The sequence below is a fragment of the Aulostomus chinensis genome, chromosome 17 (genome assembly GCF_037954235.1).
Source record: "Aulostomus chinensis isolate RoL2024-O1b breed Wild chromosome 17, RoL_Achi_v1.0, whole genome shotgun sequence".
Taxonomy (NCBI): domain Eukaryota; kingdom Metazoa; phylum Chordata; class Actinopteri; order Syngnathiformes; family Aulostomidae; genus Aulostomus; species Aulostomus chinensis.
This window is the reverse complement of record NC_141336.1, coordinates 13,550,143-13,562,003: the sequence shown is the minus strand read 5'-3', so window position 1 is coordinate 13,562,003 and position 11,861 is coordinate 13,550,143. Positions and strand designations below refer to the sequence as shown.

Genomic DNA, 11,861 nt, shown 5'->3' with positions numbered 1-11,861 from the left:
CACAAACGCTAATTTCGCAGCCTTTCACTCATGAGAATTCAAAGACTGCATTCCAGCTCTCTGAGCTCGTTGGACAACAGGAAGCACACGTCCTTTAAAAATGACCGACACCCCGCTCGGCCAATTAGGTACTACTCCACCGTCACCTTAGCCAATCGCCTTAAAGAAGAAAGGCGGGACGTCCTGTAATGTGATGCAAATTCGACGTTCTCCGTGTTAGTCCCACCCTTTTGTGTTTCCCGCACCGTCAATCAAAATAGAAAAAAATCGACCCGAATTCACCGATCAACACTAGCCCGCCTTTGATAAAATAATCATGTTCGGAGTTTAGTTGATCAGATAATCCTCCCGGTCACTACAATTTACGCAATGACTGGTACGTAAACGTTTAGCGCATCGAAGCGTACAACTAATCGGTGAGTTTGTGCAACCTACAGCGGAGCAAGCTGCGTCTTTTTATCTTTGGCTCCACAGCTAACTAGCTAGATATGGTTAGCTAACTGGGCTAGCTGGCTACCCGCGGAGTTGACAAAGTAAACAGTCGATCTGGGACGAAATCACCCCAGAATCCCCGTCGCAAAGTTGAGTTTCGCAGTCAGCTCCTTTTGGACTGGAGAGTGGGGATGCTTTGCGGGATTTTCTGGCAGACAGGAGTTGAAGATTACAGAGTTTTGCTGAGTTTCCCCCTCTCTCCCTGCTAGCGCCAGAGCAGCCACTGGAACAAGGAGAAATGGCGTCCGCGGACGTGGACAGCAGTCAAAGCGAGTTTCTGCAACCCGGCGGCACAACGGAAACACAGGTATCCGACATTTTCTAGCTCGTCTTTCTCGCTCGCTTTCGATAGCTTGTTATGTATTTGAGAGCATGAAGTTCACACGTTTTAAAATTTTGATGGCATGGGGTGAAAGCCGTACACTTCCTGTGTTCCCCTCAATAACGGCCACCCACTTTACCCCTGTAAAACCCGCCCATAGTGGGTAGGACACTGAAGGCAGTCACTTGGGTCGGTCTTGCTGGAAGATAGCCGGCGTACCTTGGGCTGGGAGGATGCCGAGGTCGGACAATGTCGCAGGGATAGCGTCCATAATCAAAACAGTAGCGTGCGATTGTACTGGAATAGCTACCCATCCCCCACACCCTGCCTTCCACCATTTCTGAGCTTGTTATCTTCACTCTCTGCTGCTGGTTGCATGTAGCTTGTGGCTATTTTATCAGCTAACCCTCTTCTTTCCCTCATTATAACCCCGACCCCCTCCCCGAGGATGATTTACTCTTTAATAAATCAGTAAAATCTTTGAGTCAATAGCCAGGCAAAGCTGAGATGAACACTTGTGATCTTCATCTAATGATATGTTAATATTAACTCCAGACAACAGACATGCCAGCCATTCAGTTGACGGGTTCAGACCGATGGGAGGTGTTAACTCCTGTCTCATCTGGGAAGGAAGATCAGGGAGTTGTTCACATTCCAAACTCTGGGATTGTCACGTCCAACGGGCAGTATGTGCTTCCTATTGGGAGTCTCCCTAGCCAGCCCATCTATGTCACAGCGCCTGGGAGTGAGGCCGCAGCCAACGGGGTGTCAGGCATCCAGTATCAGGTAAGAAGAGACAATTACTTCAGACGGACACTCTTGTGCGCATTTAGGTTTCTTTATAAAAACTGTGACTTTAATTTTCTAGGTCATCCCACAAATCCAAAATGCAGATGGAACGCTCGCAGGGTTCCCAGCACAGGGCTTGGATGATGGCACGGGACAGATCCAGCTCCTTCAAGATGGCAGCCAGGGAAGCATCGGAATCAGCTGTGCCACGACAACAACCACAGACCTCCTGACACAGGCGGGACAAGTGCAGTCTATCCAAGGTGTCCCGCTGGCTGGAGGCTCTGCGTACACTGGTGCAGTGCCTGTAGGGCTGCATAGCAACATAACATTCGTCCCCATAAATAGCGTGGATCTGGAGTCACTGGGGTTGACTGCAGCACAGGCGGTTCCTATAGCAACAGGGGTGACACCGGAAGGCCAGCTGATCATGAGCGGCCAGACACTGGAGAGTCAGGGTCAGGACGCCAGCACCAAACAGTCACTGGTAACTGTGAGTGACGCCAGCGCCAACCAAGAGCTCTACGTGCCAACCACCACCAATTCTTCCTCCAACTCCTCCCACCTTCCAGAGACCATCGACGGCACGGGGGTTCTGACCCAAGCCACCGCTGTTTCTGCAGGCGTGTCTGACCCCTCCTCCTCTGAGAACTTCAACTCCCAGCACCACCTGCAGCAAATCCAGGTGAGACACGGAGTAGAATTTATAAGTGTTTTGAAAAGTGAGAAAGCAGGAGGGTCAACCCAGTACGTCAGGTCCTCCTCAGCATCTTTTAACAAACAGAGAACTTCTGAGCCTGGGGAAGCAAGCGTGTTTGTCTTCTTCTCTGGTTTTATAGGCAGACTCCACTCGGAGTGTCACGATTGATGAGTGGAGATGATAGAATGAGAGGAGACTGGCAACAACGATTAAATTGATCAGGAGTACCGTCATTCTTGTGGATGGATTAAAAACATTTTAACCCCAAAAGGCATTGCTAAAAATATATGCGGTCCCCAAAGTTTGGAAATGAACCATGAATATTTTTACATGTAAAATCTGTAATGTAATGATGTGTTTGACCTGCTGCTAGAACAAAACACCACCCTCTCTCCTGCTGTCCACACACCTCAGTGATTCCTGGCATGGCGGCAGTGGCGCCAGCTTAGAGACTGATGGTTGCAATAATGGAATTTGAAATATAAAAATTGCTGAATGAATGTAGAATTAACGTAAAGGGGAACTTTAAATTTCGCCTCGGCTCAGCGGCTCTAAGCAAAATTACGTACTTGTATTATGGGTGCCAGAGTTGAACTGGTTTTGATGCTTGGACTAAAAATAATTCTGCACCCCTCCCCCTCGAGGGCCTTCGAGGGTTCCGAAACTTCTCATTGTGCTCGCAGTACATTGTGTTTCATTGTCATCAACCCTTTAGCCAGTTAATGATCTCAGCGTGTTCTTACTGTGGCAGCTAGACTTCATTCACAATCATGTCCAGGTGTTACTTGGTTTCTGCTGGGTCTCAAGAAAGTCTTTGAGTCGATCTAAAATGTGTATTTTGGTCTCAGTTAGGATTTTTCTGGGTCTTCAGGATGAGTTGCGACCACATCTGTGTATCGTGACGTGTGTGTGTGCGCATAGGCCTGCATCACTTTTATTTCTTCATAAATCAACACAGAAACAACAACAATTGTAACTTTGATTTATCGGACAACACCCAGTTAGCAAGTCTGCGCCCAGCGACCAAGCTTTGGTTAGTTTTTAGATCGTTGTTGCTGCTGTGGTTGTGATGTTGGTCTGAGATTGAATTTTTCTTCAGAAGTCTTAAATGTAACCTGATGCGACCCTGGTCTGTTGGACTCTTGCACTCATAAAAACACAATGTTACTAGAATCGGTCAGCAAATATCCTTAAGCAGCTGTTGATGTATCTGGCAGCTCTGTCAGGTGTATCATTGGTGTGGGAAACTATGGTATTAGTACTCGTGTGTCATATTTACAGTAGTACAAAGAGCTGAAGTGAGCAGGATGAGGCAGACGAGGACCATGAGAGTCCCAGTTAGAGCTATGACATCATAAATGAATGCTGACCTGCAGCCAGCTGACATTCTTGAATAATTAACTCAATGTCTCCTTTGTGTTGCACATAAAAATGCCACAAACGCTTCCCTCTTGTGCTCCGTGTGTAACGTATGATGCCGTTGGCGTGTCCTGCAGGTGTCCTCCTCCAACGCCACCACTATCTCTCAGCCCATCCTGCAGCTGTCGGGGGACAGCCAGGCCCAGGTAGCCCAGGTGGCTCAGGGTCAGGACCTGACCGGTGCAGGTCAGACCCTACAGAGCGTACAGCTGGTCAACCCTGGGACCTTCCTCATCCAGGCCCAAACTGTCACAGCAACTGGACAGATCCAGTGGCAAACGTTCCAGGTGAGATGGAAAGAATGATCTGAAGAAGGAGTTTTCCTGCAGAATGTCTGTGTGTTTAAGTACCGTGATGTTCTGTCCAGGTTCAGGGTGTCCAGTCGCTCCAGGGGCTGCAGTTGCCTCAGGGGCAGGGCGGGGCCCAGCAGCTGACCTTAGCCCCGGTCCAGACCCTCCCTCTGGGCCAGACAGGCCAAGTCAGCCTACCCAACCTCCAGACAGTAACCGTCAACTCTGTAACACAAAGTGGAGTTCAGTACACGCAGGGCGAAGACGCAAGCAGTCCCGCTGGTATGGATACTGTAGTACACACCGTGTTCATGTGCCAGTCTAAAATAACTGGGATAAATCCTGAACCCTCACTGGCTGCTCCTCTTGTCCTTACCTGCCCCAGGTATCCAGATAAAGGAGGAGCCGGACTCAGAGGAATGGCAGCTGAGCGGCGACTCCACATTGAACCCCAGCGACCTGAACAACTTGCGGGTCCAGATGGGAGAAGATGACATGGACACGCCGAGCGGTGAAGGAAAGAGGCTCCGCAGAGTAGCCTGCACCTGCCCCAACTGTAAAGAGTCTGGAGGAAGGTGAGTTGCTTTACACACACACACACACACACACACACACACACACACACACACACACACACACACACACACACACATACAGTCGCACATCACATTGAAACACAGATTTAAAGGAGAAGGTGAAGGAAAGATTTTAAGAAGTAACTCTGAAAGCCATAAACAAACCAGGGAGGGGAGTTATTTTACAAGCGCTGCATGATTAAATGAAAAGGCCATTTTGTCATTGTCTTGTCTAATATTGGGATTTTTTTTTTAATTTTTTGCAATAATACACAAATGATTTTATGAATGTAAGAAAATGCACCAAATTTACTGGGAATTTATAAAATGTATACTTATGCAACACTCTTTTCAAAATCTACTATATTAAATAGATGGCAGTAAAAAAAATGTTTTTAAAAAAAATAAAAGCCTTTAAAACATTTTTGTAGTACGTTTTAGAAATAATAACAGCATAGTTTTTTGTAATAGTATGATAACACAGTCATTTATATCTGCAGCAGAAGTCGTCTCTCGCTCTTACTTTTATTTTTGAATGGTTTATTTGTCATCTTCAGAACCTGGCCAGGTATCTTTTCAGTGAAAAATAAGCTTTTAAACAGCCTCACATTTTTGTTCAAAATTTGATTCCATTCCGATCCCTAACTGGCCTAGCTGGCCACAGTCCGACACCTCACTGGCGAGTCTTATTTTTGATGGACGACATGTCTGTTTCCACTCAGCTGTTTGCACCAAACAGGAAGTCTCGGCACAAATGGCATAGTATATCCAGTCAAGTTTTCAAAATAAGATCCTACGCGCAGGTTCCTAATCGCCAAAACAGGCCTGTAAAAGACACCGTATAAACACGTACTCTATGTGCTCGTAATAGAAACACATAAATTAAGAGACAAAGACCAGATTAGCAGAGTCTGGCCAAGTTAACAAACCTGGCGGGCAGATACTAACTGTCTCTGTGTCGCAGCCACGCCCGGTGGAAATTCAGGGTCAAGCTCGGAACTTGTAAAACATGTAAGGCCAAACTATTCCTTCAGGAGCCGCAACAAACAACAACCCTAATCAGACACTTCCCACTCCATCATCAGCCCATTTTGAGGAAGCTAACAAAGGAAAAGTGGCTAATGCTAGTAAGCAGAGGTCAGAGCCGAGAACCAGCCTCTCCTATCCTTCCAAAAAAAAGGAACTGGTGCATCTCTAGTATTTAGTTCCATAACACTGTCTATGTGTGTGTCACAGAGGTTCAGGTATGGGGAAGAAGAAGCAGCATATCTGCCACATCGTGGGCTGCGGGAAGGTTTACGGGAAGACATCCCATCTCCGAGCTCACCTGCGCTGGCACAGCGGAGAGAGACCTTTCGTCTGCAACTGGATGTTCTGTGGCAAGAGGTTCACCAGGAGCGACGAGCTGCAGAGACACAGGAGGACACACACGGGTGAGTTAGATGACTGCGCGCAAATGTGTGTGTACACTGCAAAGTTTACTCATCAGACAGAAAGAAGGAACATTGTGTACTTGCTCCTAAAGTTGTTTGGGCCTGTTCATCTATAGAAGTGGCAGCTACATCGAAATCAGAGGGGGTTCATGTTAATTGAAGCTGATCAGGGCACCACCACACCACAAACCCACACACACACATTCGCTCACCCAGCCTCATCAAACAGCAGTATTAGATGGGTCACTACTGAATCACTGGAGCAGGTGGAAAGATTTTCAACACTCCAGAGAAGAGTAAAGCAACCAGGGGCTGCTGCCCACTGTTCGCTATTTCAGTGTAACTGACCAGAGACGAGGCCTCTAAACCCACAGTGACTCATTTCCCTTTTAAGGGTTCACATCCTTTTGTTACATTGTGAAATAACACAAGCTTTGGGTTTTGTTCCTTTAGGCATCTTTAAGTGTGTGTGTTTGTGTGTGTGTGTGTGTGTGTGTGTGTGTGTGTTTGTATACATGTGTATATATGTATATAATATATGTGTGTGTGTGTGTGTGTGTTTGTATACATGTGTATATATGTATATAATATATGTGTGTATATATATGTGTGTGTGTGTGTTTGTATACATATGTGTATATATGTATATAATATATGTGTGTATGTATATAATATATGTGTGTATGTATATAATATATGTGTATGTATATAATATATGTGTGTATGTATATGTATATAATATATGTGTGTGTGTATATATGTATGTATATATGTGTGTATATGTGTATACATACATACACACACACACATATATATATATATGTGTGTGTGTGTATGTATGTATACACATATACACACATATATACATACATATATACACACATACATGTGTGTATATATGTATGTATATATGTGTATACATACATACATACATACACACACACATATATATATATATATATATATATATACACACATGTATGTGTGTATATGTATACATATGTGTATATATGTATATAGTGTGTGTGTATGTATGCGTGCATATATGTGTATGTGTGTGTATATATGTAGATGAAAGATGTTGGATTTGATTTCCAAATATATAGATAGCTGTGTACAGATATATAGATCTTACCCTTATTTGGTATGTTGTTATTTCGTGACGCTGATTGTCATTTAAAACCTAATGCGATTCATCAAATACTCTGGTGCACAGATTTGGGTGCACATGTAGATGTTGTTCTGTTTTCTTCAATATTACTTTGTGTAAAACCAAAAATAATGCAACATGAAGCACATCCCAGACTTCGTTCACCCAACTTGCTAAAATAAATAGATAAAAAAGGCTACTGTTGTCTCACGAGCCATAGTTAGCTACTGACAACAGTGTCCTGTGGATTAGCCAGATTTCCATGATAAACAAGAATGACTGCCGGAGTTTGAGAGAAAATCCCATTTAATTGCGTTGAACAAACCCTGTAATGTTTTGTGAAGCCCCACGACAGTCAGGATTCTGTGGCTGTCATCTGCTTTAGCTTTTTTTTTTTTTTGCTCAATTAATCAACCACACAGTCAATATTTGTTAAGGGCTTATCGTGTGTCGATGTAACGTTTCAAGTGAAACCCTGCGGCGCTGCAGAGACGTCTGCCCGACACATCACGCTCCAAAGACTTAGGAAAACAAGCTTGATCCACACAGATCAACAACAACCACACTGTAGGCAGTGAAATTGTGGAAATGTAAAAATCAGCTTTCAGTCGGATTTGCAATGTCACTAAAATGACGTTGAGCAAGAAGATATTTTAAACCATGCAGCCCTGTGTGTATTTCTCACATGACGCCTGCAGGATCCCTCACTGGCTAAAACTAAGTTGTCAGCACCCTCTAGTGGACACCTGCACTAGCTGTTTACTGGACTGCAGTTCCTTGTTACTGATGTATCAATGCTAACCTGTTAGCAGCCCGGTGAAGATGCTAATCAGATGTTTTCCGTGTCGCTGATGTCACAGGAGAGAAGAAGTTTGTGTGCACAGAATGCTCCAAGAGGTTCATGCGCAGCGACCATCTGGCCAAACACATAAAGACTCACCAGAATAAAAAAGGTGGCGTTCCCACCTCCACATCGCCGCCCACCACCACTGACACTGTCATCACCGCCGATGGAACCACGCTCATTCTCCAGACCACCACCGCCCACGACCTCGTAGCTAATCAGGAGATCCCATTGCAGCTGGTTACCGTGGCGCCCGGCGAGGTCATGGAATAAGTTGGGAGGGAGATGGGTGAGAACTGGCCTATCCCAGGGACCTCTCGGGCTTCTTCTCTTCCTCCCTTTTTTTGTTTTTTGTTTTTGTTTTGTTTTTTTACATATGAATATATACGTAAATATATATGACAAATATATATATTTTAAGTAAGAGTTATCATGACTTTGTGTTTTTGCAGTCTTTTTATAGGCAGGCAAAAAACATTAAAAATGTGGTTGCTATGTACACGCGCGTCAACGGACACACACGAGCAAACATGCATTAACACTCAGAACACCCCATGAATACTCGACACAATGAAATGCCTTATTTTGTATCATACTCTTGTATAAAATGCTGGAGGTGCATGTTTTTTTTTTTTGTTTTTTTTTTTTAAAGCTTTGCAGATGATGTAAACTGTAACAGAGATACATGTTTTTGTGAAGACGATGATGATGATGAAGATGATGTCTGGAAGACGGCAGTAGACGAGCTCTCCTCCGGGATGATTGACTCTCAGATCTCATCTCCGGAGAATTCGGACTCAGTTGGAAGCTGCAGGCGGGGAGAGCTTTTCTTTTTCTTTTTTTTTTTTTAAATGCTGTTTGATATTTCTGGAAAGTTCAGGAGAAGATTGATACAAATCAGCGATAAATCCACACTCTGGCGTCTTAATCTTAGTCTGGACAAACAAAACTGAAGTGTAAAAATGTAGTTTTACAGGCGATTATGTGCCACAACATAAATCTTCCAAGCATCTTTACTGGTTGCCTGGAGACAAGGATTATTGCTCATGGATTGTTTTGTTTTTTTAATGTTTTGGGCAGATCACGCTAATCACAGTTGTAGTTTTTTCATAATCAGTGGATCTGCCGTTGACTTTCTGGATTAATTGACCATTTTATCAAATTTTAGCTTTCATTTTCCAAGATTTGGAGATTGTCAGATGAGTCTTTTTGTCCCACACAAACTCACTCATCGCCCACTCTTCTTCTACTACCACAATAGTGTCTGATTCATTTTCTGTCAGGGAGTCGCTGCAGCTCTGATGCTAAGCTAAAGTAGCGAGCTGTCTTGAGTTGCGTCAATCTTCTCATCCTGAACTCTCCAAAATGTTAGCTGAGCGAGCAGCTGCTGTCAACCAACAGGGTGGTGGTGGTGATGAAGATGATGATGATGATGGTGAATTTGGTCAGCGGAATGACGGCGTCACTAAAATGACGTGAACTTCCTCCATCGTCTGGTCAGAGGGAACAGAATGTCTCATCTCCTTGCGAGCACGCCGTCCACTGTGCTTGGTCAAACAAGTCCCGTTTGCTTTATTTTCTTTTTCCTCCTCCATTTGCATACTTTTTTTGTTGTAAATTCACTTCGTACTTCAGTTTGCTGGTGTTGCTGCGCGGGCGGGGTGCGCGGGTGGCGCTTCTTCCATCAGCGGCACAACAGAAACACGCGCCGACGTCGCCGCCTGAAAGAATCGGATGCAACAAATCAGCGAACCCATCAGGACGCTCCTGTCACGGAACATTCCAGATGATGCAGGACTGGTTCTGCAATAACTGGCCAGATGTTATTGAAAGATGAATACAATCACGCCATTGTTTGTTTGTTTGTTTTTTTTAAATTTTAATTCATGTAATCCTCAGTTTGTCCTCATGTTTGTAGCATTCATTTACATGTATATTATCTTATTTTCACATTGTTTATAGAAGCCATTACTTAGTCAACGGAATTTATTTCAATGTATCAAAACCTTATTTTAAGTGATTTTTTTTTTTTTTTAAAGTTGGTGTAAAAATTGAATGTTACCTTTTTGTAAAACCTTTTTTCAAATGGATCACAATAAAGTCTGAAACCTTCAGTAAGAAGCTCAGTTTGTATTTAAGCAACTTTAAAGGCCCGGAGTTTAAATGTCGGTCGGGTTTGTAGCCCAGCCTCTTCATGCCAGGTGAGAGGAAAAAAAAAAATTATATATATATATATATATATATATATATATATATATATATATATATACACACACACACACACCCAGTCAACAGTTTGGACACGCCTTCTCATTCCATGTTCTTTTTTTTTTTGTACTACTTTCTGCATTGTAGATACATAATGAAGGCATCAAATATATTTGACTACCTGTTTGACAACTGTTGGAGTTCATATTACAGCAAGAACCAGTCGGCTAAGTAAAGAGACACGACAGTCCATCGTTACTTTAAGAACTGAAGGTCAGTCAGTCTGGAAAATTGCAAAAACTTTGAATGTGTGAACGTGCAGTTGCAAAAACCATCAAGCAGTACGATGAAACTGGCTCACATGAGGCCAGTACCCCAGCAGTTAACAGCACCTCAGATTAGAGTCCAGATGAAAGCCTCACAGAGTTCTAGTAGCTGACACGTCTCTACATCAACTGTTCAGAGGAGACTGAGCCAATCAGGCCTTTATGGTCTAACAGCTGAAGAAACCACTAGTGAGGAAAAGCAACAAGCACAAGAGATTTGTTTGGGCCAAGAAACTCAAGGAATGGACATCAGACCAGTGGAAATCTGGGCTTTGGTCTGATGAGTCCACATTTGAGATCTTTGGTTCCACCCATCATGTCTTTGTGCGATGCAGAAAAGGTGAACGGATGGTCTCTACAGGCACGGTTCCCACCGTGAAGCATGGAGGAGGAGGTGTGACGGTGTGGGGGCTTTGCTGGTGACACTGTCGGGGATTTATTCAAAACTGAAGGCACACTGAACCAACATGGCTACCACAGCGTCCTGCAGCAACACGCCATCCCATCCAGTTTGCATTTAGTTGGACTATCATTGAATTTTCAACAGGACAACGACCTCAAACACACCTCCAGGCTGTGTAGGGGCCGTTTGACCAAGAAGGAGTGTGATGGAGTGCTGCACCAGATGTCCTGGCCTCCACAGTCACCTGACCTAAACCCAATCCAGATGGTTTAGGATGAGATGGACCGCAGAGTGAAGACAAAAAGGCCAAGAAGTGGTCAGCATCTCTGGGAACTCCTTCAAGACTGTTAGAAAACCATTTCAGGAGACGACCTCATGAAGCTCACTGAGAGAACGCCAAGAGTGAGCAGAGCAGTAATCAAAGCAAAGGGGGGCTTTTTGAAGAAGCTAAAATATAAAACATGTTTCAAGGTATTTCACACTTTTTTGTTTACCACATATTTCCATATGTGTGCATTCATAGTTTTGATGCCTTCAGTGACATATTTTCATATCTACAATGAAAATATTAAACATTAAATGAGTGTGTCCAAACTTTTGACTCGTAGTGTACATACATACAGTATATACACACACACATATATATATACATACATATTTTATATACATACACACATATATACATACACACACACATATGTGTATGTATGTACACACATATAAATGTATGTATGTGTGTGTATATATGAATGTGATTGTTAGTCTTCGTTTTCCAGGAACTCAGTTGGACTGAAGTAGAAACACATCAACCTACACCTCTGATCAACCAGGTAATGTTAACCAGCTTTACATGACTGGGTTTTCATGAACCTGCTCCAGTGTCAGATGTCTGATCTGAGCTATTCAGGTC

General features: G+C 43.7%; 1 protein-coding gene across 2 annotated transcripts; it reads left to right on the top strand.

Annotated features, from left to right (window-relative positions):
* Positions 1–218: 218 nt before the first annotated feature.
* Positions 219–10,121, top strand: LOC147246380 (transcription factor Sp3-like). Of its 2 annotated transcripts, none has more exons than XM_086182494.1 (9): positions 219–416; positions 702–799; positions 1,370–1,600; positions 1,683–2,288; positions 3,800–4,009; positions 4,090–4,294; positions 4,398–4,587; positions 5,824–6,020; positions 8,031–10,121. In XM_086182494.1, the coding sequence occupies exons 2-9, from the start codon at positions 731–733 to the stop codon at positions 8,285–8,287; spliced, it is 1,965 nt and encodes a 654-aa protein (XP_086038620.1). In that variant the 5' UTR covers positions 219–416; positions 702–730; the 3' UTR covers positions 8,288–10,121. The 2 variants fall into 2 exon arrangements, with proteins under 2 accessions (XP_086038620.1, XP_086038619.1); XM_086182493.1 differs by having other exon boundaries at positions 220–376.
* Positions 10,122–11,861: the final 1,740 nt, after the last annotated feature.